The 25,540-nt window shown below is 46.2% G+C and overlaps 1 protein-coding gene across 2 annotated transcripts in view; it reads right to left on the bottom strand.

The window, feature by feature from the left end:
* Window positions 1-9,427: 9,427 nt before the first annotated feature.
* BCO1 (beta-carotene oxygenase 1) overlaps window positions 9,428-25,540 on the bottom strand; it is a 48,593-nt gene continuing 32,480 nt past the window's right edge. For both annotated transcript variants that reach the window (XM_023226884.2, XM_023226885.1), the window contains 4 exons: window positions 19,474-19,579; window positions 14,893-14,987; window positions 13,177-13,288; window positions 9,428-10,210 (listed from right to left, as the gene is read on the bottom strand). In XM_023226884.2, the coding sequence (XP_023082652.1) occupies window positions 9,981-10,210; window positions 13,177-13,288; window positions 14,893-14,987; window positions 19,474-19,579 (543 nt within the window). In that variant the 3' untranslated portion in view covers window positions 9,428-9,980. The remainder of the gene's footprint in view (window positions 10,211-13,176; window positions 13,289-14,892; window positions 14,988-19,473; window positions 19,580-25,540) is intronic.

Raw genomic sequence — 25,540 nt, 5'->3', positions numbered from 1 at the left:
AGCCAAGAGACTGCCAACAACAATGCTAAACAGTTAAAATTCATTCATGCACTCAACAAATATTTATTGAGTGCATTAAGAACTGGGTGCTTGTGGTCATCTAAATAGTGGCCCCCAAAGATACCCGGGTCCTAATCCCTGGAATCTGTGAATGTTGCTTTATATGGCAAAAGGGACTTTGCAGATGTAGTCACGGTAAAGATCTTGTTATGGGAAGAGTCTTCTGGATTATCTGGGTGTGACCATGGAAGCAGGGGGAGAGAGGGTGAAGTAATGGGGCCACAAGCTAAAAATGGAGGAAGCTGGAAAAGTCAAGGAAATGGATTCACCTTTAGAGGCTCCAGAAGAAACAGCCCTGCTAAGACCTGGGTTTTCATCCTTGTGAGACTCATTTTGGATTTCTGACCCCCAGAAGTGTAAGAAAATCAATTGATGTTGTTTTAAGGCATTACCAAGTTTGCAGTAATTTTTTGCATGAATAGGAGACTTGTGTTCATGTGTGAAGCACTGAAGCGTAGTGCTCAGGCCAACATGAACTGTCAATAGACTTTAGCAGTTATTGGTGTTGTAATTATTGTAATAAACAAGCTCAGTTCCTGCCCTTACCTAGAGAGGATGCACAAACAACATGGACATCGCTGTCCCTCTTACACTAATTCCAATGGTAATGCAAAGAACCCTGAACTAGCCCATGGCTTCTTGCTTTCCCCAACCAAATGGCAGACTGAAGACAAAGTCACAATGCCAAGGTGACTTCAGGCGATCCAGGCCTTCCACCAATCCCAAAGCCACTCCCCAAGCTTCCCCACCTACTCCAGGGCATCAGTCCCCTTCAGTCCTTCTGGAACACGGTGGATGTACTCACCTAAAGAAAATACTGGTGAATTGCGCCAGGACATGCTGGACTAACCTGAACCTCACCAGGACCCTGCGATGAAGACAGAGGAAGTCGTTTAAATCTCCACTGCAGAAAGAGCTGTGGGACCCATCACTGACGCATCCATCTGGGTTTTCTGGTCTTGAACTAAGCCTTGCTGGGGCCAGCAGAGAGCTGCCCTACAACTGCTTCTCTTGGAATGAAGGAAAAATCTAGGAAATGTAGGAGGGAAAGGGGCAACTTTTTTTTTTTGCCCTATCTGGAAGATGTTTCATCCCCAGATGACTTTTTTGTTGGCACAACTAGATATCCATGTATACAAGAACAAAGTTGGACCCCTACCTCACACTGCATACAAAGATTAACTCAAAATGGATCATAGACATAATTGTAAGTGCCAAAACTAAAATTATTTGAAGAAAAAATAGGAGTAATTCTTTATGACCATTTCCTAGATGCGACACCAGAAGTGCAAGTGATCAAAGAAAAATTAGATAAATTGCACTTCATCAAAACTTAAAAACTTTTGTACTTCATCAAGAAAGTGAAAAGACTAGCTACAGAATGGGAGAAGATATATGAAAATCATATGTTTGATAGAAGGTTTACATATATCAGATATAAAGAACTCTTGCAACTCAACAATAAAATGACAAGTACCCTGATTAAAAAAGGATTTGAGGCCAGGCGCAGTGGCTCACACCTGTAATCCCAACACTTTGGGAGAGTGAGGCGGATGGATCAGTTGAGATCAGGAGTTCAAGACCAGCCTGGGCAACATGACAAAATCTCTACTAAAATACAAAAATTAGCCAGGCGTGGTGGCGCACGCCTGTAGTCCCAGCTACTCAGGAGGCTGAGGGAGGAGAATCACTTGAACTCAGGAGGTGGAGGTTGCAGTGAGCTGGGATCACACTACTGCACTATAGCCTGAGGGACAGAGTGAGACTCCGTTTCAAAAAAAAAAAAAAAGAATTTCAGTAGACATTTCTCCAAAGAAGATATACAATGGCCAATAAACACATGCAAAGATGCTCAACGTCATTAGTCATGAGGGAAGTACAAATGAAAACCACGGTGAGATGCCACTTCAGTCCCACTGCGCTGGCTAAACTAGGAAAAGCAGACAATGCCAAATGTGAGGGAGAATGTGGACATACTGAACTGTCGTACATTGCTGGTGGGATTGTAAAATGCCACAACGACTTTGTAAAACAGGCAGTTCATCAAAATGTTAAACATAGAGTCACCATGTGAGCCAGCAATTCCACTCCTAGGTATATACTCAGGAGAATGAAAACATGTCCACACAACAACTTGTACATAAATATTCATAGCAACACTGTTCATGACAGCCAAAAAGAAGAAACAGCTGGGCATGGTGGCTCACACCTGTAATCCCAGCACTTTGGTAGGCTGAGATGGGAGGATTGCTTGAGACCAGGTGTTTGAGATCACCCTGGGCAACATAGTGAGACCCTGTCTCTACCAAAATAAAAAAAAAATTGGCTGGCCATGGTGGGCGCCTGTAGTCCCAGCTACTTGGGAGGCTGAGTCAGGAGTATCCCAACAGATGGGGAGCGGAGGTTGCAATGAGCCATGATTGTGCCTCCGCACTCCAGCCTGGGCGACAGAGTGAGACCCTGTCTCAAAAAAAAAAAAAAAAAAAAAAAAAACAGAAGGAAGAAACAACCTAAATGCTTACCAATTGATAAATGGATAAGCAAACGGTAGTATATTTGTACAATGATTGTTATTCAGCAGTACAAAGTCGTCGCAATTTGTGCAACGACATAGATGAACCTTGAAACAGAATTAGTAAAAGGAGGGTCACAAAAAGCCCACATGTAATTCCATTTATATGAAATGTCCAGAATAAGCAAATCCACAGAAACAGAAGGTAGATTTGTGGTTGCCTAGGACTGGGGGGTGCAGAATGAGGAGTAATTCCAGTGAATACAGGGGTTTTTTTTTGGAGTGATAAAAATGTTCTAAAATTAGGTAGTAGCGATGGTTACACAACTCACAATATACTAAACTAAAATTATTGAGTTGTACATTATATATGTATGCCCGGCTGGTCTCGAACTCCTGGGCTCAAGCGATACTCCCACCTTGGCCTCCCAAAGTGCTGGGATTACAAACATGAACCACCACGCCCTGCTGAGTTGTACATTTTAAGTGAGTGAGTTTTTTGGTGTGTGACTTAGATCTCAAAAAAGCTACACACACACACACACACACACACATATATATATGTATATATAAATAAAAATGACTGTCCTTGATTGTCCTTGAAGACATCTTTGGAAAATTCCCTTTAGTTAATGCCAGTTTCATTTCTGACCTGAGTGCAGATAAAGTAGGGGTCTGCTCGAGGCTGTCTTTTGCTGTGGCCCCCCCTTCTGCCCAACAGTTCAGGTTTTCAAGATTCTCATATGCTTCCCTGACTCCAGGGCCAGGCACACATTCCTTTTTAAATTTGGATCACCTGTTTCACCTTGCCAGCTGCTACCATCCTTCCCCTTGTGGCCGTCTCTGGCTAAGGCTGCAGAGGGTACACCCATTTTTCACCTCCATTCCATTGTATTGTGTTGGTTTTTCACAAAGCCATACACTCCCTGAGCACGCTGAGGCACTGGTTTTTTCCATCACTATCTGCGAGCACAGCCTTATCACTGAATAAGTGAACGAATGTGTGAATGTATGCCTGAAAAAGAACGTGTATTTGTGGCCTGGCGCGGTAACTCACACCTGTAATCCCAGGAATTTGGGAGGCCAAGGCAGGTGGATCACCTGAGGTCAGGAGTTCAAGATCAGCCTGGCTAACATGGTGAAATTTCATCTCTACCAAAAGTACAAAAAAATTATCCAGGTGTGGTGGCACATGCCTGTCATCCCAGCTACTTGGGAGGCTGAGGCAGGAGAATCGCTTGAACCCGGGAGGCGGAGGTTGCAGTGAGCCAAGATCGTGCCACTGCACTCCCGCCTGGGTGACAAAGTGAGACTCCGTCTCAAAAACCAACCAACCAAACAAAAACCATGCATTTGTATGGAGTGGAAGAATATGGAGAATTGGAAAGACTAGGGAAAAGGAAGGAGAGAGGATTTGAACTAAAATGATACTACCATGTACCCATGTTTTCTCAGTTTCCTCAGAGATGAGTTTTCTCAGCCCTACCACCATTTTGACCATTTGAGCCTCAAATATCCAAGATTGTCTTCTCAGTTTCAGTCTTATGAATCAAGCCAAACCTCTGGCCTTTCAAGAAAACACCCATTACCTTGTTTTTCTACTCTTTGACTCAGAAATTTTGAATCGGGAATCTAGCTGAAGAAAATAACAGTAACAACCACCCAAATACAGGGTAGGGGATGAACTCTAGAATTTTATGCAGGACATTACTTCTCAGGGCCTTATCTATAATAGTCAAAAATTGGAAATAACCTAAATGTCCAACAGTAGGGTAGTCTACATTATGCCATGCCCCCAAGAAGGAATAATATGCACCCATTAAAAGAATTTAATGACCTGGGAAAATGCTTGCATCATATGTTAAGTGAAAAGGAGTAGGTTATAAACTGGTGATCACTAATATGTAAACGCTGCCCACACACACGCACTCAAAAACACCTGGAGAAAAACCTATCAAAATTATTTCAGTGGTTTCCTTTTGGTAATGTAACTGTGGTGTCTTTCTCATTTATTTCTTTAATTTATCCAGGTGTTCTGCAATGAACAGATAAGACTTAACACAGGAAAAACAAAAAACAAAAAACCCTAAGCCTGACTCTTTCCACTGTTCTTTCTTGGGAAAGACTCTCTGCACCTGCTTTGTTCAGGCAACCACGTCTGTCTCCAAATGCTTGCCCTGCACTCCCAGCCTGGCAGGACCAGCCCCTTGCCAGTTCCCTCTGGCCACTCAGGCAGGTCCTCAAGTCCCAGCCCATCGGGAAGCCTTTCTTTATCTTTTCTTTCTTTCTTTTTTTTGTTCGAGACGTTGTCTTACTCTGTCACTCAGCCTGGAGTACAGTGGTGCGATCTCAGCTCGCTGCAAGCTCTGCCTCCCAGATTCACACCATTCTCCTGCCTCAGCCTCCTGAGTAGCTGGGACTACAGGCGCCCATCACCATGCCCAAAAAAAATTATATTGTATAAAAATACAATATAATTTTTTGTGTTTTTAGTAGAGACGGGGTTTTACTGTGTTAGCCAGGATGGTCTCGATCTCCTGACCTTGTGATCCGCCCACCTCATCCTCTCAAAGTGCTGGGATTACAGGCGTGAGCCACCGCGCCCGGCCTTGGGAAAGCCTTTCTTAATTATGAGAAAGAAAGAAACTGTCCTCTTCCCCACCCTGGCTGAATACAGTGCCGCCACATCTCTCTTTGCTGGTTGCGTCCAAGAAAATCTGCCTCTTAGCTGGGACTGGACCTCAAAGGATGCTTTTTGATGTGGCACAGGAGCTGGGGCAGTCGGCGCTGTTTTTCTGGGCAGGGTCTCTGAGTCTAAACTCACTGGAAGAAGTTCAAGTACTGAGGCCACACATCTCATCATTGTTGGATGTTGAGAATGGTGGTGATGACTTTTTGGTCTGCATGTCCTGATTTGTCATGAGAAAGACATCTCCTGGCCATTTAAAAACCACTCAGTCTTTTAAAGAGTTTTTAAGAAGCCATCAAAGGTGTTTATACTTAACCAGGACCAGCAACCTTCTTAAAGGAGTCAGGCTGAACTTTGTTCTGGAGGAAGTGTTTGAGCAAATATTGTAGACGTCGCGCCAACACACTTAGATTTTTTGTGAGTTGATTGCCCAAGTGTCTATCCAGCTTATTCCAGAATTGGGATTAAATTAGAGAAAACTTTGGTGGAAAAAGTTAGTGGGTCAGCAACATTTGGGTTTCCTACTGTGTACCTGACGCTTGCAGCACAGAGCACTTGAGAAATGCTGTGGCTTTATCAAAGCAATAAAGAAATCCAGAGTGATTTTTCCTGCAGAACTTCCTGGTCATATATTCCACCCACATGAAACATAACAAGGAAGGCTAAGAGGGTAAGATGGAGTGTCTTGTGGGTCCTTCAAGAATGGAGCATGCATCATAGCTCTTGTGGAGTTTTGAGCTAATTACCCTGGTCTGTATATGAAATGTGTCAGAATTAAGGACCCAGATAAATTGAATATCTTGGCATCAACCTTTGGTGTTTTTGAAACTGAGAAAGAAAGATTTGGCGTGCCAGCCTCCCTCATCAGTCTGGTATTCTACCTGTCATCTTCAACAAGATAAACAAACCACGGACATATTTTTCTTCCCCGCAGAACTGCACCCTTTTTCATGACTAGTTCTGGGTACTGTTAGGCAATAGGAATCTAGTAGAAAGGAGGTGGGGAAGCATTTTTTAATTCTACCCTCTTCTCAAATATTTAAAGTGGAAGAATGAGTGGGTGAGGGCTTGTCACATTTTTCAATTCTTTTCCATTCCTGCCACCCAAACGCAGCCCTTAATCAGGTTTTTCTCAGGTCACTAGAGTTGGCATTTCTCCTTTGTCCATTTTGTTTTGTTTTATTTTATTTTATTTTATTATTTTGAGACAGAGTCTCATCTGTCACCCAGGCTGGAGTGCAGTGGCACAATCTCAGCTCACTGCAACCTCCATCTCCTGTGTTCAAGTGATTCTCCTGCCTCAACCTCCCAAGTAGCGGGGATTACAGGTGCCCACCACCATGCCCGGCTAATTTTTGTATTTTTAGTCGAGACAAGGTTTCACCATGTTGGCCAGACTGGTCTCAAACTCCTGACCTCGTGATCTGCCTGCATTGGCCTCCCAGCATGCTGGGATTACAGATGTGGGCCACCACGCCTGGTCCCCCTTTGTCCATTTTATCAAGGCTGGAGGTACCGAGGTTCCCAAAGGTGATTCTGAGGCAGAGCAGATGGTCTTTGTCCTGCCATTTCCATGGCTTGCGTTTTTGTTGAACAGGGTATGTAAGCTTAGGGCAAAAATGAAAATGCTGAGAACGATAGGAGGGGTTTTGCAGGACCAACAGGGAGGAGAGGAGAGAGGGGAGTGATCAGGGATAGCAAGAGTGAGGAACCTTAGCAGGGAACTGCGTGTGTTGTCATTGGGCTCCATGTGGACTCGCTTCCCCATCTCCCAGGAGCTCTCCTGTAAGACATCCATTTCTTGTTGACGCATTGACGAGTTGAATCTGTTAGGAGAACTGGTGCATTCGTTCATTCAACAAGTATGTATCGAATGCCTACGTTACACGAGGCAGTGTTAGAAGTGTTGAGGATAAAGTAGGGAGTCAGACACACCCAATGCCTAATGACTTGGATGAATACCCACCACGACTGGATGAATCTTCAAGGAATTCTGTGTGAGAAAAGCCAATCCCAAAAGGTTAATACCGCATCATCCCATTTACACAACATTTTTGAAAGGACACCATTTTATGGTGGTTGCCAGGGGTTAGGGGTTAGGGATGGGAGGTGAGGAGGGCGGGAGGTAGGTTTGGTGATAAAAAAGTGACATGAGGGATCCTCATGCTGACATACTATTTGGGATCTTGCCTATCATGGCGGATGCAGTCTAGAATTTGTCTAGAACTATATACATGTACACACAAATGAGTACAAGTAAAACTGGGAAATCTAAATAAGAGTGGTGGATAATATCAATATCCTGGTTGTGATATTGTACTATATAAATTTGCAAAATGTTACAAATGGGGGAACTGGGTAAAGTCTGCATGAGATCTTTATGTATAATTTCTCAACACTGCATGTGCATGTACAATCATCAATAAAAACTTCAATGAAGGGAAGAAAAAAAGGGCTTGGCTGGGCATGGTAGCTCACGCCTTTAATCCCAGCACTTTGGGAGGCTGAGGTAGCAGATCACCTGAGGTCAGGAGTTCAAGACCAGCCTGGCCAACATGGTGAAACCCCGTTTTTACTAAAAAAAATACAAAGATTACCAGGCGTGGTGGCACGTGCTTGTATTCCCAACTACTAGGGAGACTGAGGCAGGAGAATAGCTTGAATCCCAGAGACGGAGGTTGCAGTGAACCGAGATTGTGCCACTGTACTCCAGCCTGGGTGACAGAGTGAGAGTCTGTCTCAAAAAAAATTAAAAAGAAAAAAAGAAAAAAGAAAAAAAAGACTGGGCAAGGTGGGACGTGCCTGTAATCCTAGCCCTTTGAGAGGCCAAGGCGGGAGGATCACTTGAGCCCAGGAGTTCGAGACTAGCCTGGGCAACATGATGAAACCCTGTCTCTACAAAAAATACAAAACTTAGTTGGATGTGGTGGGACATGGCTGTAGTCCCCACTATTCGGGAGGCTGAGGTGGGAGGGTCACTGAAGCCTGGGAGGTTGAGGCTACAGTGAGCCAAGATTGCACCACTGCATTCTAGCTGGGGTGACAGAGCGAGACCCTGTCAAAAAAAAAGAAAGAGAGAGACAGACAGACAGACAGAGAAAGAGAGAGAGAGAAATGAAAAAAAGAAAGAAAGAAAAGAAAGAAAGAAAGAAAAAGAAAGAAAGGAAAGAAAAAAGAAAGAAGGAAAGAAAGAAAAAAGGGAAGGGAAGGGAGGGGAGGGGAGGGGAGGGAAAGGGAAGGAAAAAGAAAGAAAAGAGAGAAAGAAAGAGAGAAAGAGAAAGAGAGAAAGAAAGAAAAAGAAAGAAAGAAAGAAAAAAAGAAAGAAAGAAAAAGAAAGAAAGAAAGAAAGAAAAGGAAAGAAAAGAAAGAAAGAAAAGTAAAAGCCTAACTCCCTGGCCTCATGGAGCCAGATTTTGGTAGGAGCTAAGTATGGCTTCACGGTGGTTGCAGGGCAAAAGCTAAGACCATCCTGGAGGGAGGTGCCCCTCTGGGGGATTCCATGCAGTGCCACTAGAGAGTCCTTCCAATCCTCCAGATATGTCATCGAATCCCCATTGGTGACTGAGTGAAATCCAGATTCAGGAGAGGAGGTAAGTGCGGAATAAGGCTGTGAAGCCCAGCTCCCCCGATCCCATGACCTGGGAATTACCCAGCCTGCCTTTGTTTCTTTACACCATGCATCAGGCACCCACTTGACTGTAGACTCAGATGTCTCTGGGGCTCCCGTAGTGGTGGGGCATCCCACTTGTCTTGTTCCCAGCTTTCTCCATCCCCATCACTACCTGGCTCAGGGGCCTTTAGCCTCCTTCCACGCTGCCCCAAATGCCTGGTTTATCTCGGCAGCACGTAGAAGCTTGGAGAAACTCCTTTTACCTATGCACATGGGCACGGCTCACTGCTCTAGTTCTCAGCAGTAGGGAAGAACTCTCATGCCAGCCCAGGCCCTGGGACTCAGTCTTGGGTTCGAGCCCCTTGGCTGTGGCTAGTCAGGTCAATGTCCAGTACCTATTAATCCCCTCCTGCAAAGAGGAGTTCCACACCAAACTGTTAGTCCCATTGACTGTACAATGAGGCATCGTGCTGGCTGTGAACCATCAAGCTCTGCAACTATTTTATTGCCTTAGAAGACTTTCAGGAGGAGAAGCCATGAAAAAATAAAGTCTGAGTAAAGTTTTTATTATTTTATATTATACCATGACTTGCATGGAATGACCACAAAGTGGCATGCCTTCCTGGTCACATAACTTAACTCATCAGGCCTGGCTAGAAAGCGAGAACTCCCAGATACACAATTTAGTCCACTAGAAAGACGGGAGGGAGCAAAGGAAAGAGAAAGAAACAGAGGAAGGCACAATGATAAATAACTATCTGTCTCTAACAGGGTAGTGGCTCATTCTAAAAATGACGATAATGTCATTGAATATAATTTCTGATTCATGTTCAAGGTGTTTATGTTAAAGGAAAGGAGCTTTCTTAGAAGAACTGGATCTAATGAATATATATTTGATCTTCAAATATTTGACTTTCAAACAAAATTTTTACGGCCAAAATAAAATGAAAGAAATGATACTGACAAGCTCTCTTGCCATGCCCTTGTGAAAGCACCCACAGAAAGAATAAGTACAAAAGGTAACCAAGGCCCTCTCTTTCTATCCAAAGAAATGTATCCATGGGGTTCTGACAGCCAAGCTTCCCTCCCCTGTCCAAACCTCAACATCATCAGGTCGGAGGAGCCCCGTGGCAGTCGGAAGCCCTGTCCCGCTGTTCCTCAGAAGCGGCCTGCTTTTTTGCGTCCCCATCCATGTCTGCGATGAATAATCCATGGAGATCCATGTGCATATCGACATCAACGGAGGCACGGGCCAATTCTGTAAAGCTTTTGGCATCCAGAATGAGCAGAAAAGGCGGCTTCTGGGGATCAGTAGAGACAATAGCTGATAGGATTACTCCTTTGGGGAAACAGAAAGAAACACTTTGTAAAAGTGCAGCCTTCAGTCAGAGGGATGAATTTCTCAGCATGTCTCTCCGCCCTCTTTAGACATATGTATCTAACCAAAACAGGAGGGAAGAGAATTTGAGACACTGTAATAGAAGGGAAAGGCCTGGGAACTAGGAATCAGAAAATCTGGCTGTAGGCCGGGCGCGGTGGCTCACGCCTGTAATCCCGGCACTTTGGGAGCAGAGGTGGGCAGATCACTTCCGATCAGGAGTTCGAGACCAGCCTGGCCAACGTGGTGAAACCCCGTCTCTACTAAAAATACAAAAATTAGCTGCGTGTGGTGGTGGGTGCTTGTAATCTCAGCTACTCAGGAGACTGAAGCAGGAGAATCACGAGACTGAAGCAGGAGAATCACGAGACTGAAGCAGGAGAATCACTTGAACCTGGGAGTGGAATTTGCAGTGAGCCGAGATCGCGCCATTGCACTCCAGCCTGGGTGACGGAGTGAAACACCATCTCAAAACAAACAAACAGAGAAACCAGAAAACCTGGTTCTAGCCCTGGCTGGGCCAGTCCCTTGACCTCTCAGAGCCTCAGTCTCTTCATCAGTAGAGATGGGATCATCTCACCTGTACTCACAGGGTTGCCGAGAGCATCTCCTGCATGATGGATTTGAAAGCACACTGTCAATTGTTGCAGGCATTGAAGAATGGCCTTCAGTTTTTTGTTTGTTTGTTTTGCTTTTTTGAGACGGGTTCTTACTCTGTTGCCCAGACTAGAGTGCAGTGGCGTGATCACAGCTCACTGCCATCTCGATCTCTTGGGCTCAAGCTATCCTCCCACCTCAGCCCTCCAAGTAGCTGGGACTACAGGCACATGACATGACATCTGGCTTATTTTTGTATTTTTTGTCAGATGCGGTCTCCCTGTATTGCCCATGCTGGTCTTGAACTCCTGGGCTCAAGCGATCTGCCCACCTTGACCTCCCAAGTGCTGGGATTACAGGCAGGAGCCACCGCACCTGGCTCAAAGAATGGCATTTCAGTGGGCCTAATTCATCTCTTGTACACGTAGCAATGCTAGTAAACTCATCCTTCCCCTCTGTAAGATGGAAACACACTCAGTACTCACTCTCAAGGGGTAGAGAGTTAAACGAAATAATGCATATCAACTTCCTGCAAATACTCTCAGTGCCCCCAGAGGGTCCCAGGTTGAAGAGCAGTTGAGCATCGTTGAAGTCAGATTGGCCTGGATTTAAATCTCACCTCTGAATGTATGGGGTGTGTGACCTTGGGCAACAAGGTCACTCTCTGAGCATCCCATTGGTAAAATGAAGACAATGATACTCCCTCCTCACGGAGAATGTAAAGAAAGCGTCCACACCGCTGAGTGGGAGAACGGCCTGAGCAGGAGGCAATGCCAGTGGTCCCCTGCCTCGGAGATGACAGTGACACAGGGTTGCTGGCCTGACGTGCCATGCCATGATCAGTAGGAAGAGAAGACCCAGGTGGAAAACCACTCCCTTGTCACCTGAGGGAAGAAGCTGGCAGGCTCAAGTGAGGCAGCCTGCCCTCCTTGCAGGTGTGGCAGCCCCATTGCCAGCATGGCCAGGTGACATCCCCACCTATAGTTCTAGTTACCCTCCTTAGCCTCCTCAGGGCTGTGGGCAGGGCATTTCTGAAGCATTTCTGAGAATGAAAGAGGGGAAGGATCATTCAGTCAAGTGGAAACCTAGAAAATAGAGGTGGGCCACAAATACACATTTCCAGGGGCGCCGTGAAACATTTACGTGCTTATGCATTGTTAAAAATTTGGATCCAGGCCAGGTGCAGTGGCTGACACCTGTAATCCCAGCACTTTGGGAGGCCAACATGGGAGGATCGCTTGAGCCCAGGAGTTGGAGACCAGCCTGGGAAACACAGTGAGACCCTTTCTCTACAACAAATACAAAGAATGAGCTAGGCATGGTGGCACGCCCCTGTAGCTCCAGCTACTTGGTAGGCTGAGGCAGGAGTATCACTTGAACCCAGGAGTTTGAGGCTGTAGTGAGCTACGATATGCCACTACACTCCAGCCTGGGCAACAGAGCAAGACTCCTTTTCTTAAAAACATTTCTTTTGGATCCAGCCACTGTATTCAATTTTAAAACCAAGATTCTGCATTCTGAGAGAGCTTAGTGTCAATGACTGGAAAGGAGATTGACTTTGTGCAGTAAAAAACTTAAAACTGTCTAAAAAGGAGGCTGGCTTTTGTCCTCAGTTTCTGGGAGGTCACCTCTATACCGGTGGAATATCCTGCTTGATACAAGTATCTTTGTATACGTGGGGGCCTTGGGCCACACCAGGCAGTCTACCCTTACAGTGGGATTTATGGTGGGGCCTTGGGCCACGTGGTATGAGCTTGATCTCCAGGAGGACTGAAGACTAAATAAAGGTCAGACACACAGGCGGGCAACCATGTTTACATGACTGAGCCCCAGTATGAACTCTCCATACCGAGTCTCAGGGGAGCTTCCTGGCTGGCAATAATATTCTGTGAGCATTGTCACAAAGCATTGTCAGGAGAAGTCAGTGCTATCTGTGACTCTTCTGGGAGAGTGCAGCTGGAAGCTCCTGCGGGTCCCTGCTGGGCTCTGTCTTGTGCACCTCTTCCCTTTGCTAATTTTAGTCTGTATCTTTTCACTACTGCAAACCAGAACTGTGAGCATAAGCGCTTGCAGTGAGGTTGGTGATTCTAATGAATTGTTGAAGCCGAAGGGTATCTTGGGGACCCTCAAACTTTGCAATTGGTATAAGAAGTAAAGGTAGCCTTGGGGACTCGCTAACCTTTTCGCTTTGATGCAGACAGATGTAGACTTCAAAGCACCAGTTCACCCCCTTTATGAGCTGGGGGGTCAGCTGCCCCTAGATGGTGTCTCTGTGGGAGGGGGATCATCATCAGCATGCAGCAACTAGGCTTGGCTTCTTAGAGTCTTACCGTCATCCTCATCCTTGGCACCTGGTGCGGGCACAAACAGGGGTTCTGCTGGCCAGCAGTCGTCCTCTCTCCATTTCAAGGATGACTTTGTGAGAATGTCATATTTTATTATCTGTACATCCAACGAGGAGAAACACAGAAATGAAGCCCATCGGATATAGACTTTTGACATCACCCAATGACAGCTTCGTCTGGTGAGCACAGCCAAGAAAGGACAGGAGCTAACTCTCCTCCCCGAGATTTTCTTGTTGTTGTTGTTGTTTGTTTTTTGTTTTTTTTGAGATGGAGTTTCGCTCTTGTCACCCAGGCTGGAGTGCAATGGCGTGATCTTGTCTCACTGCAACCTCCACCTCCTGGGTTCAAGCAATTCTCCTGCCTCAGCCTCTCAAGTACCTGGGATTACAGGCATGTACCACCACACCTGGCAAATTTTTTATATTTTTAGTAGAGACGGGGTTTCACCATGGCCAGGTTGGTCTTGAACTCCTGACCTCAGGTGATCTGCCTGCCTCAGCCTCCCAGAATGCTGGGATTACAGGCATGAGCCACCGCACCCAGCCTCCTCCCCCAGTTTTAAACATGGGTCCTCCCGCCACCATGTGGCTGATACTGCATAAGGAATTCTTTTAAAAATTAAAATATTTTAAAATTTATTATTATTTTTTAATATAGAGACAGGGTCTTGCTATTGTTGACCAAGCTGGTCTCAAAGTCCTGGCCTCAAGCAATCCTCAGCCTCCCAAAGTGCCAGGATTACAGGTGTGAGCCACCACACCCCATCTAAAAATTAAAATATTAACTATATCTTATATTTGGTATTGCACTGCAATTGTATATGAGTTAAATAAATGAATACATTCAATGCAAACATTTAAAGTATAATACAAGCCCTTTGTTGCTCTAAGAGTGCAATTCCCTGAATCTCTCTTAATCTCCCAACAGGCCTATTTCCCGCTAGGTTTGGTATTAGTGGAGAGTGGCTTGGGGTATGGAAGTGTGGAGGCTTAATTTTTGGCTGTGGACATTTCTGCTCTGTTTGCAATAAAAAAAAGATTTTCCATTTTATTATGAAAAATGAAGATGTTTTAAAAAAGTGATCCCTGCACAGCACTTAGCACAGTGACCAGCACACAGTAAGCATTTCACAAATGGTAGCTTAAGAAGCACAATGGGCCAGGCATCGTGGCTCATGGCTGTAATCCAGCACTTTTGGTGGCTGAGGCAGGAGGATCCCTGGAACCTAGGAGTTCAAGACCAGCATGGACAACACAATGAGACCCTGTCTCTTTCTGTATATTTTTTTAAATAAAAAGGAAAAAACAAATCAAAACAAAAAAAGAAGCAAAATAAATCCTCTAAGTTTCAGCTATACCTTCTCTGCTGGAGAGGGTGAGTTCCTTAGGTCAGGGATTGGGCATCCCCCTGCTGACTTCTTTACCCTCAGTGCCTACCACATGGTAGCCCATAGTTGGTGCTCAATAAATATGTATTGAATAAAGAAATCAGTGAATAAACTCCAGCCATAACCTCTTACCTGAACCTTAGCCCGTAACTCCCTCTCCCAGCTGTCCATCCTTACTTCAAATTTATTTTATCCTACACTTACCTCCTTCTGACCTCCTCTTTTCTAATCAATGTCTCAGAACCTTAGAATTCAGCTTTGCATATAGACACAATCACTGAAGGAAAAGCCTGTGAATACACAGAGACTAGTACCTCGGTTGGGATTGGACTCCATTGAACTCCTGCAGCAAAGACATATCGGTATTGCTTTCCATTGTGAGCATAATTGACCCGTGGAAGCTCTAAGCCTACAAGGAAATTAGAAGGCGGATGAAGCCCCCGTCACTGGGGGCTGGGAGCATCCACCCTTCCTGTCAGACTGGGTAGCCGTTCCTCAGAATTCGTTCCCACACCAAGATCCCTGAGCTTGATTGAGCCTGGATTGGATCAAAGGTGGTCAAAGGCAGGGGACGGAGCCTCTGATAATTACCCCAGCTCTATCAGAAAGGCCTGGAGCAACGTACCACAGACCTAGGTTTTAAGTGTATAAACATCTTTAATTATCCAAGATAGAAATCAAAGAGAATTGCATGATTAAAATCAGAGGCTACTGCAATTTCTTAAAGCTCTTTTCAAAAAAGTGCTGATGTGTGTATGTATGCATGCGTGTGCATATGTGTGATGAGAAATGGGAAGCTGGCTGGGCGCAGTGGCTCACGCCTATAATCCCAGCACTTTGGGAGGCTGAGGCGGGCAGATCATTTGAGGTCAGGAGTTTGAGACCAGCCTGGCCAACATGGCAAAACCCTCCGTCTACTAAAAGTACAAAGAAAATTAGCCAGGCTTGGTGATGCATGCCTGTAATTCCAGCAACTCAGGAGGCTGAGGCAGGAGAATCATGTGAACCCAGGAGGCAGAGGTTGCAGTGAGCCGAGATCGCGTCACTACACTCCAGCCTGGGTCACAGAGTGAGACTCTGTCCAAAAAAAAAAAAGAAAGAAAGAAAGAAAAAAGAAAGAAAAAGAAAAAAAAAAAAAAAAAGAAATAGGAAGCTGTGCCAGGCATGGTGGCTCATGCCTGTAATCCCAGCTCTTTGGGAAGCTGAGATGGGAGGATCGCTTGACGCCAGGAGTTCAAGACCAACCTGCTCAACATGGCAAGAACCGCATCTCAAAAATTAAAAACTAAACACTAAAACAGAATGGGAAGCTGTGGAAAAGGGTGTCAACGGAGAATAGTTAATTAAATCTGGTGAATTATATAATAATATCGTGGAAAAATAATGTTTAATAATGATTTTAATAACATGGGCAAGTGTCCATACCATAAGGTTAAGTGTAAAATGCTGATTATAGAATTACTGTATCTCCACTAGGTTACAAATGAAGAGAAAAAATTTGGAAACATTGCTGGGGTTGTAACCGCCTTATAGTTTACATTTTCTATGATAGAATCTAAGTTTCTCATTATGTGAAATTTTCATCATGTTGTTTTTACATAATCAAAAATCTTTTTTTTTTCTCTCTGTGTGTGTGTGTGTGTGTGTATGTATATGTGTGTGTGTATATATATGGGTTTTTTTGGTCGTTGTTTTTTGAGATGGAGTCTCGCTCTGTCGCCTGGACTGGAGTGCAGTGGCGCCATCTCAGCTCACTGCAACCGCAGCCTCCTGGGTTCAAGCGATTCTCCTGCCTCAGCCTCCTGAGTAGCTAGGACTACAGGTGCCCGCCTCCACATCCGGCAAATTTTTTTTTTTTCTGTATTTTTAGTAGAGACAGGGTTTCACTGTGTTAGCCAGGACGGTCTTGATCTCCTGACCTCGTGATCTGCCCGCCTCGGCTTGCCAAAGTGCTGGGATTACAGACGTGAACCACCGCGCTTGGCCGTAAATGTGTATATATGTATATATGCCTATTGCATCAAATTGAATTTCTAAGTCTGAATACTGAAATGGATGTTCAACTTATAGGAAATATTCCTGGTGGTTGCCACCAGCTGCTGCTGAAGATATAATGTTCAAGAGAAGAGGAAGCAGAGATACATCCAGGGATAAATGCTGATTAGGTTCAGTGGGGCAGGAAGGGGAATGAACTATTGAGGTGGGAAGGAGATGTCCAATCCCACATATGAGAAAGCGTGAAACTTCCAAGGAGACAGGCCCAGATGAAGGTGAGGCAGACGGAACACTCCCATACTTAAAGAAGAAGAAGTTGTCTGCCGTTGACCTCAAAGTAGGCCTGAGATTTCCAAGATGTTCCTGGGCCCCTCTCAAGCCAGCAATTCTCCTGCCTCAGCCTCCCAAGTAGCTAGGACTACAGGTGTGCCCCACTACCCCCAGCTAATTTTTGTGTTTTTTAAAAAACAGAGATGGGGTTTTGCCATGTTATCCAGGCTGGTCTCAAACTCTTGACCTCGGGTGCTCCACCCGCCTCAGCTTCCCAAAGTGCTGGGATTACAGGAATGAGTAATGCCTGTAATTGCCATTGCGCCTGGCCAGTAGTTACATGAAATTAAGGCTCGGCCTCCCAAAGTGCTGGGATTATAGGCGTGAGCCACCGTGCCTGGTCCTTAACAGCCATGTCCTTTGAAGAATCTTCACGATGTGGGAAAATATTCAGGTTACATTCATTAAGTGCAAGAGGCAGCTTCAGAACATTCTAGATGATATGGAATGTATTTTGCAAAAGTACAAATACAGAGGCAACGGGCTTTGGGATAAGAAAAGGCTGGGGTCACAACCTGGCTCTGCTGCCTGCCTTTTGGCAAATTTTGCGATTGTCTGAACCTGCTTCTTAGGGCTGTTTTAATATTGCTGCCGTTGGCTGGACTCTCCCTATAGGCCAGACCCCACACTAAGGCCTTGATGTGCATGAACAAATCTAATATCAACAATAACAGAATGACACTGCTGGGATGAAATGAGAGCAGTCTGAGAACTCGCCGGAAGGGACCCAGCCTATGTCACACAATCCACGCATAATGGGAGGACTGGATGGGTATCCCAAAGGGCTGTCACAGGTGCAGGGATTATGGGTAGTTTGTTTATTGTTACACTTTTTAGTGTGCACAGTATTGCAACAATAAATAAGCATGGTCTTCTCAGGAAAGAAAAAAAATGTGATGTGGTGGGTGAGCAGGGATGGGGGTTGATGCCTTCAGACCTGGCATCACCTATTAATACATTTCTAAAGACTCCAAGGGTATGAGTTCCCTCACAGAACTCGTTATGGGATGCCTTTTACAGAAGTGGATTCTTAGGTCAAATCCAAGGGTCATCCTAAAAGAGTCCCCAGGTCTATGTGCTCTTCCAGATACCCAAGGTTCCTCGCATGGGGCACCTGATGGAACAAGGCTCCCAGTCTTTTTTTTTTTTTTTTTTTTTTTAGGCAAAGTCTCTGTTGCCCAGGCTGGAGTGCAGTGGCGAAATCTCAGCTTACTGCTCAGCCTTCAGGGTTCAAGCAATTTTCCTGCCTCAGCCTCCCGAGTAGCTGGGATTATGGATTATAGGCATGCACCACCACGCCGGCTAATTTTTGTATTTTCGGTAGAGATGTGGTTTCGCCAACTTGGCCAGGCTGGTCTCAAACTCCTGGCCCCAAGTGATCCGGCCACCTTGGCCTCCCAAAGTGCTGGGATTACAGGCACGAGCTACCGCACCCAGCCAATGCGCTCAGTTTAAGTGCACACCGCGCCACTCTAGCTGAGTCTCCTTGGACAAGTCAATTCATTCTGTACTTTGACGTATTGAACACAGACCTCTGTATGCCAGCCTTTGTGTCATGTGCTGCTGATACCCTGTGAGCACAGCAACACAATCCTCACGTCATGGGTTTATATTCTGGGGCAGTGGTTCTCCATCATGGCAATGGTGCCCCCATGGGATGCTGGCAATGTCTCGAGACATGTTTGGCTGCTCCAATTCAGGATAGGGGTCTTCCGGGCTTCTAGTGGGTAGAAGCCAGGAATGTTGCTAAACATCTTACAATTCCCTGGACAGCACCCACTGCAAAGAATGACCCAGCCCCGGATGGCGACGGTGCCCAGACTGAGGAGCCCTGCTCCATGGGTGTGACTCCTATTCTAGAGGGTCTGCGTTCTGGGTGTAGCTCAAGGTCTCTCAGGCGTAGTTTCCTCCTTCGTATTATGGAGCTGATTACAGCTATTTTGCAGGATATTGTGGATGTTGAGAGGTAGAAATGGAAAGGTATTGTGCCTGTTCAATAAGCCCGTGTTCAGTAAGGGACAGCATTTGCAGAAGTCATCTGGCCCAACAACCACCCACTGCCTTCCTATTTTTATTTTTATTTTTTTGAGACAGTGTCTTGCTCTGCTGCCCAGGCTGGAGTGCAATAGCACAGTCTCAGCTTACTGCAATCTCTGCCTCCTGAGCTCAAGCGATTCTCATGCCTCAGCCTCTTGAGTAGCTGGGACCACAGGCATGTGCCACCATACCCAGCTCATTTTTGTATTTTTAGTAGAGATGGGGTTTCACCATGTTGCTCAGGCTGGTCTCGAACTCCTGGCCTCAAGTGATCTGCCTGCCTCAGCTTCCCAAAGTGCTGAGACTACAGGTATGAGCCACCATGGCTGGCCTTACCCATTGCCTTCCTAGGAAGCATTTGAAGATAGAAGAAAGAGAAATGTCCCCAGATGCTTCTCGTCGGGGCATCCCAAGAGCCTTTCCTTTTTGGCCCTTGTACATGCACAGGAGGGAAGTATTATGTGAAGAGGCCTCTGGGGTCCCCACGAAAATCTGCCCCTTTCCTAATCTCAGGACAAAAGGATGCATTTTACCTTCATAAAGAAATTCCGGCTGGCAGTAGACTTGGCCATCTTCTTCCTTCAGGGCCGTGGCTGTTGTGGATGCCACTCTGATTAAATTTGAGCCCACTTCTGCATTCTGAAAAAATTCAGTTTTCAAAGAATAAAATAAAAACGTGTAATCCAGAGCAAACATTTGCTTTAGTGTATATATTTTTAAAAATGCTTGAATACATGTCATCTTGGTTTAGCCTCACATTAATCATAGGAAGCAGCTCTTTTCCTGTTGTTATTCTTAGTCTCGGTTTAAAAAATGAGGATTGGCCATTTAAGGTGACTCCTCCAAGGTCACATACCTGGTAGGTGATAGGACTCTTTTCTCTTACTCTGAGCCTGCCTTATCCCTCACAGGGAAAATTAATGTGCTTCTAAGAGTAAGTTCTCACTTTTAAAGTACTAGATGATTCACCTATATAAAGCTGCAGCAGTCATTAAAAGGATGCTTCTAAAGACTTTACAACAACATAGGAAATGCTTATCACACAACACTGAGTAAAAGCAGCATCAGGACAAATTGCATATGCAGTCTGAGCTCAACCGCATTAAAAAAGTTACATTGAGAAGAGGCAGAGAAATATACCAAATATGTGTGTGTGTGTCTGTGTGTGTGTGAGTATAATTTTTTTTTTTGAGATGGAGTCTTGCTCTGTTGCCCAGACTGGAGTCTGGAGTACAGTGGTATGATCTCGGCTCACTGCAACCTCTGCCTCCTGGGTTCAAGTGATTCGCCTGCCTCAGCCTCCCAAGTAGCTGGGATTACAGGCACATGCCACCATGCCTGGCTAATTTTTTGTATCTGTTAGTGGAGACGGGGTTTCATCATGTTGGCCAGGCTGGTCTCAAACTCCTGACCTCCAGTGATCCACCCCCCCTCAGCCTCCCAAAGTGCTGGGATTTCAGGCGTGAGCCACCATGCCCGGCCTGAAATATACCAAATATTAAAAATACAACAGATGATGAGGATTATGGGGGACTTCAGTTCTGTTTTGTATGCCTCTCTGTATTTTCAGTATTTTCTCCTAGGAAAAGTTACCACTGCAGAAATGAAAACAAACATGCAATAAAAATTATTCGGTGGAAAAACAACCTTCAAGGACATTTCCTGGTCTCAATTTACAGTCAGATGTTGCTGTGTTCAGTATCTTGCTGTCATCAGTATAAGCGAGGAGAGGGATTTAGCATGATTAAATATTTATCAAGCATCTACTACTCCCTGTTTTCCTCATGTACTAACCGTGGGACCTTGAGCAAGTCACGTGGCCTCTCTATAGTTCTGTTTCCTTATGTGTATATTAATAGCATATGCATCTTTTGAGTTATTGTGCAGATTAAATGACATCATCTGTACCAATGATTCACAAGAATGCCTGCTTAACAGTAAGTGCTAGATAAATGTCAGCTGCTTCTGTTGATGACATTGTTGTTGTTACACTGCTATTACTATCATTACCGTACTACTACTACTATCACTTATTATTATTGCTGCCACCACTACTGGAGGTGAGTACAGGTTAGGCTCTAGAAGATATTGAGGAACGAGACAATGGAAGATTATTGTTATGGCTGACTTCTCATTTAAACTTTTCTCTACTTTCTGCGTTTTCCAAGATGGCTTCTATTTTATTTTGGGACAGGGTCTTGCTCTGTCGCCCAGGCTGAGTACAGTAGTGTCATTATAGCTCACTGTAGCCTTAAACTCCCAGGCTCAAGTGATCCTTCCATCTCAGTCTCCTGAGTAGCTGGGGGACTACAGGCATGCGTCACCATCCTTGGTTAATTGTTGTGTTTTTTGTAGAGACAGGGTCTCACTGTGTTGCCCAACTTGGTCTGGAACTCCTGGGCTCAAGTGATCCTCCTCTCTTGATCTCCCAAAGTGCTGGAATGACAGGCGTGAGCCAGTACACCTGGCTCAAGAGGGCTTTTATAATTAAAACCAACCTATTTTAGGGATAGCAGCATTTGTGTTGGAGAGCATGAGAAGTTTACTGCAACTTAGCAGCTGAACCGCAAGGGTCCTCAGAAATTAGTTTAATTCAGTCTCGATTTGTAGAAGAAGTAACTGAGGCCTAGAGAAGGAAAGGGACTGGTCCAAAGGCACAGGGAGAGAAGCAGAGCCTATGCCTGGGGCCTTTGCATTGATTCTTTGGCCCAGAAGCAAGAGCGTTGCTGGTAGAGGGTGAAGGCAGTGCAAAGGCCCTGAGGCTGGCTCTTCCCCATCCCCGAAGGTCTAGGAAGAAACACCCCTTCCCTAACAACTCCATCAGAATCTGCAGTGTCTCCAAGGCACTGGCCCTGAGCTGTAATTATCTCCTTTATGAAACTCTTTTCCTTCTTTTAGCTTGTCTGCCCCATGAAGCCAGGGACCAGATTTTGCTCAGTGCCTGGCACCTAGTGCCCAGGAAGTAATTGCTGAATTAATGAGTGAATGCACAACTCAGTCAGCTTTTCTTTGGGCTGTCAAGGGGCAAGACATGTGTTTTGCAGGGTGACTGTAAGCATCAAATGAGAGGAAATGCAGAGACAAAGGAGCCCAGCACCTGGCCCTTTGGTGGCATCTTAGAAACATTTGGCTGAGCGCAGTGGCTCATGCCTGTAATCCCAGCACTTTGGGAGGCCGAGGTGGGTGGATCACCTGAGGTCAGGAGTTCGAGACCACCCTGGCTAACATGGTGAAACCCTGTCTCTACTAAAAATATATAAATTATCTGGGCGTGGTGGCACGTGCCTATAGTCCCAGCTACTCGGGAGACTGAGGCAGGGGAATCACTTGAACTTGGGAGGCTGAGGTTGCGGTAAGCCGAGATTGCGTCACTGCACTCCAGCCTGGGTGACAGAGCGAGACTCTGTCTCAAAAAAAAAAAAAAAACCAAACAAAAAAAAACATTCAATGCCTCTACCTGCATGGCTCTGTGAGCTGGTGGGAGGCCCTTTCTGGTACCTTGCTAAGCATGTGACGGCAACAGGCCTCTGGGCACGTTCCAGCCTTGATTCTTAGGGAGTTGGTCTGCACAGACATCTTATAACTCCAGCCCCAAACTGGTCAGACTGGTTAAGGAGTAAACCGTGAATTTTTCCATCCACAGCAATAACAAACATGACTTGGCTGCTTTCGGTGGCCAGCATGCTCGGTTTTAGGAAGGCATCACTCTCCAGCCAGAATTCAGCACCATCTTGCAAGCTTGCACTGAAATCCCTACACTTAAGGGAAATCCCGCGAGAAGCAGTCATCACCGTCATCCCCTAGAATGCTATCTGCCCTATGAAATTCAACGCTGTGGTTTTCCTTTTTTTTTTTTTTTTTTTGAGACGGAGTCTCGGTCTGTCGCCCGGACTGGAGTGCAGTGGCGGGATCTCAGCTCACTGAAAGCTCCGCCTCCCGGGTTCACGCCATTCTCCTGCCTCAGCCTCCCGTGTAGCTGGGACTACAGGCGCCCGCCACCTCGCCCAGCTAGTTTTTTGTATTTTTTTTTCAGTAGAGACGGGGTTTCACCATCTTAGCCAGGATGGTCTCGATCTCCTGACCTCGTGATCCGCCCGTCTCGGCCTCCCAAAGTGCTGGGATTACAGGCTTGAGCCACCGCGCCCGGCCCAACGCTGTGGTTTTCCATGCAGATTCGAGCACCTCCTTTCCTCAGAGCCAGCTTCCTCGTCTGTGTAAAATCGGGGTAGTGGTTCATATTTTAGAGTGGTGCTGGGTATAAGTGAGGTGGCTTCCACCTGCATCTGAGCATGATGTTAGGATTAAATTAAATAATGGTTGTGAAAAACAGGCTGGTCCAGGGCCAGACACCTCGTGCAGCCAGACGGGCATACATTCCAGTTGCAGCTCAAATCCCAGGGATAATTCTACAAAGTTGGGCAAGTTACTTTCTCATCTGTAGATGTGGGGGATCATAAATAACTTAGAACGTTGTGATGCAGATTAGCAAAGCATTTAACAGCCCCTAAATTTCGCAGGAGCCAGGAGGAGCGTACAAGTGGAGGCCCACCAACCTTCTGTCTAAATACACCAAGCAAATTAAGTCAAACGCCATCTCTCTCCCTGTCTTGACACACAGCCCTTCATGATGGTGTGGAACTGGCTGTCCCGAATGGCAACCACTAGCCATATGTAGCGATTTAAATTAAATTTAATTTAATTTTACTTTTTTTTTTCTGAGACTGAGTCTCGCTCTGTCGTCCAGGCTGGAGTACGGTGGCACGATCTCGGCTCACTGCAACCTCTGCCTCCCGGGTTCAAGCAATTCCCCTGCCTCAGCCTCCTGAGTAGCTGAGATTACAGGCATGCACTACAATGCCTGGCTAATTTTTGTGTTTTTGGTAGAGATAGGGTTTCATCATGTTGGCCAAGCTGGTCTTGAACTCCTGACCTTAAGTGATCCACTGCCTGGCTTAGCCTCCCAAAGTGCTGGGATTACAGGCGTGAGCCACTGTGCCAAGCCTTAAATTTAATTTTAAAATAAGTTTAAGTAAAATTAAAAATTCAATTCCTTAGCTGTGCCAGCCACATTTCAAGTGTACAATAACAACTCGTGGTTAGTAGCTACTGTGCTGGACAGACAGAATGTTCCAGCAATGCACTGTGCTGGTCTGAAAGGATGACTGTGAATTGAGAACCCAGGACTCCTTAGAGTTCTGAGCTGGAATGAGGCAGTCTCTGGCCCCTGGCTCCTTCCTGCCTTATCCCAGGCTCCGTCCCTCACTGCATGGGTACCCTAGCCAGCACAACCAAGGCAACAGTCAGCCCTGGACACCTCGTGGGCCTGTGGCAGGAACAGCAGAGTGGCACAGTCTGCCCTTCGGAAGACGGGTATTGGAAGCAAGGCTAGGACCTTCAGGAGCTTCTGGGATCCCAGGTGTCCAGCGTATGGTTGGGGTGGGGGTGGAGGCACCCCTCTGGGTAGGCAGAATGCTTTGGCCCTGTGAACTCACCCTGTGGAGTAGGGGTCCTGCTGGAGAAAGAAAGGCTGGCCCACAGACCTCCTAAGTGCCAAACCCAGAGCAGGGGCCCCTCTTGCCAGGATCTAAGAGCAGAAAAGGCATTGAACACACAGCCTGGCACCTAGCGAGTCCTCCATGAATGGTGGCTTCTCTTACTTGAGTGTCTGCATTTGGGCATGTGGAGATAGAAATCAAACCCACTGATCCAGTCGTCAAAGCTACCCCTTCCAGGTCCAAAGTGTTTCCTTCTGTGAATGCCCCTTAGGCGTGGGTGCACACGAACCTAGGGCCTCACACAGTGCTCTTCAGGACAAGGGCAGGGCCAAGGTCCAGACGACCCGCCCTGCCCACACCCCTCCCAGCCACTCCCCGTCACTGCTGAGCCCTGCCTCAGGCACCCCCACACCTCCCTGTGTAAACAGGCCCACGGTGCCCACAGGCCCTGCCGGCCCCACCTTCCTTTGACCCCAGCTGGCCCCAAAGCAAGAGAATCTGGGACATTCAGGACCTCCTGGCCTTTTAAATAGAATTTGCTGTTGCCTGTTCTATGTGGGAAGTACTTTTCACTTGGGACGGGTTCCAAAGGCTAAAGGAAGATGCTGCGCCCTTTTGGAGACCTTGCTTCCCATTTTTCATGTATTCATCATTCATTCATTCATTTCAAGTATTTAACAGCATCCTCTGAGTGCAGCGGATGAGCTGCTGATGAGACAGAGTCCCTGTCTTCCCAGAAGTTAGGCTTGAACAGGAAGAGGGAAATGAACAAGTTACTTACACTTGAGATAAATGTTGACAAAGAGCTACAAGGCGCAATTAGAGGATACAGAGGCCGGGCAGGGTGGCTCAAGCCTGTAATCCCAGCACTTTGGGAGGCTGAGACGGGCGGATCACGAGGTCAGGAGATCGAGACCATCCTGGCTAACACTGTGAAACCCCGTCTCTACTGAAAAATACAAAAAACTAGCCGGGCGAGGTGGCGGGCACCTGTAGTCCCAGCTACTCGGGAGACTGAGGCAGGAGAATGGCGTGAACCTGGGAGGCGGAGCTTGCAGTGAGCTGAGATCCGGCCACAGCACTCCAGCCCGGGCGACAGAGCGAG

The sequence above is a fragment of the Piliocolobus tephrosceles genome, chromosome 17 (assembly GCF_002776525.5).
Source record: "Piliocolobus tephrosceles isolate RC106 chromosome 17, ASM277652v3, whole genome shotgun sequence".
Lineage (NCBI taxonomy): Eukaryota > Metazoa > Chordata > Mammalia > Primates > Cercopithecidae > Piliocolobus > Piliocolobus tephrosceles.
The sequence above is the reverse complement of the archived record's forward strand: the minus strand, read 5'-3'. Positions and strand labels throughout refer to the sequence as shown.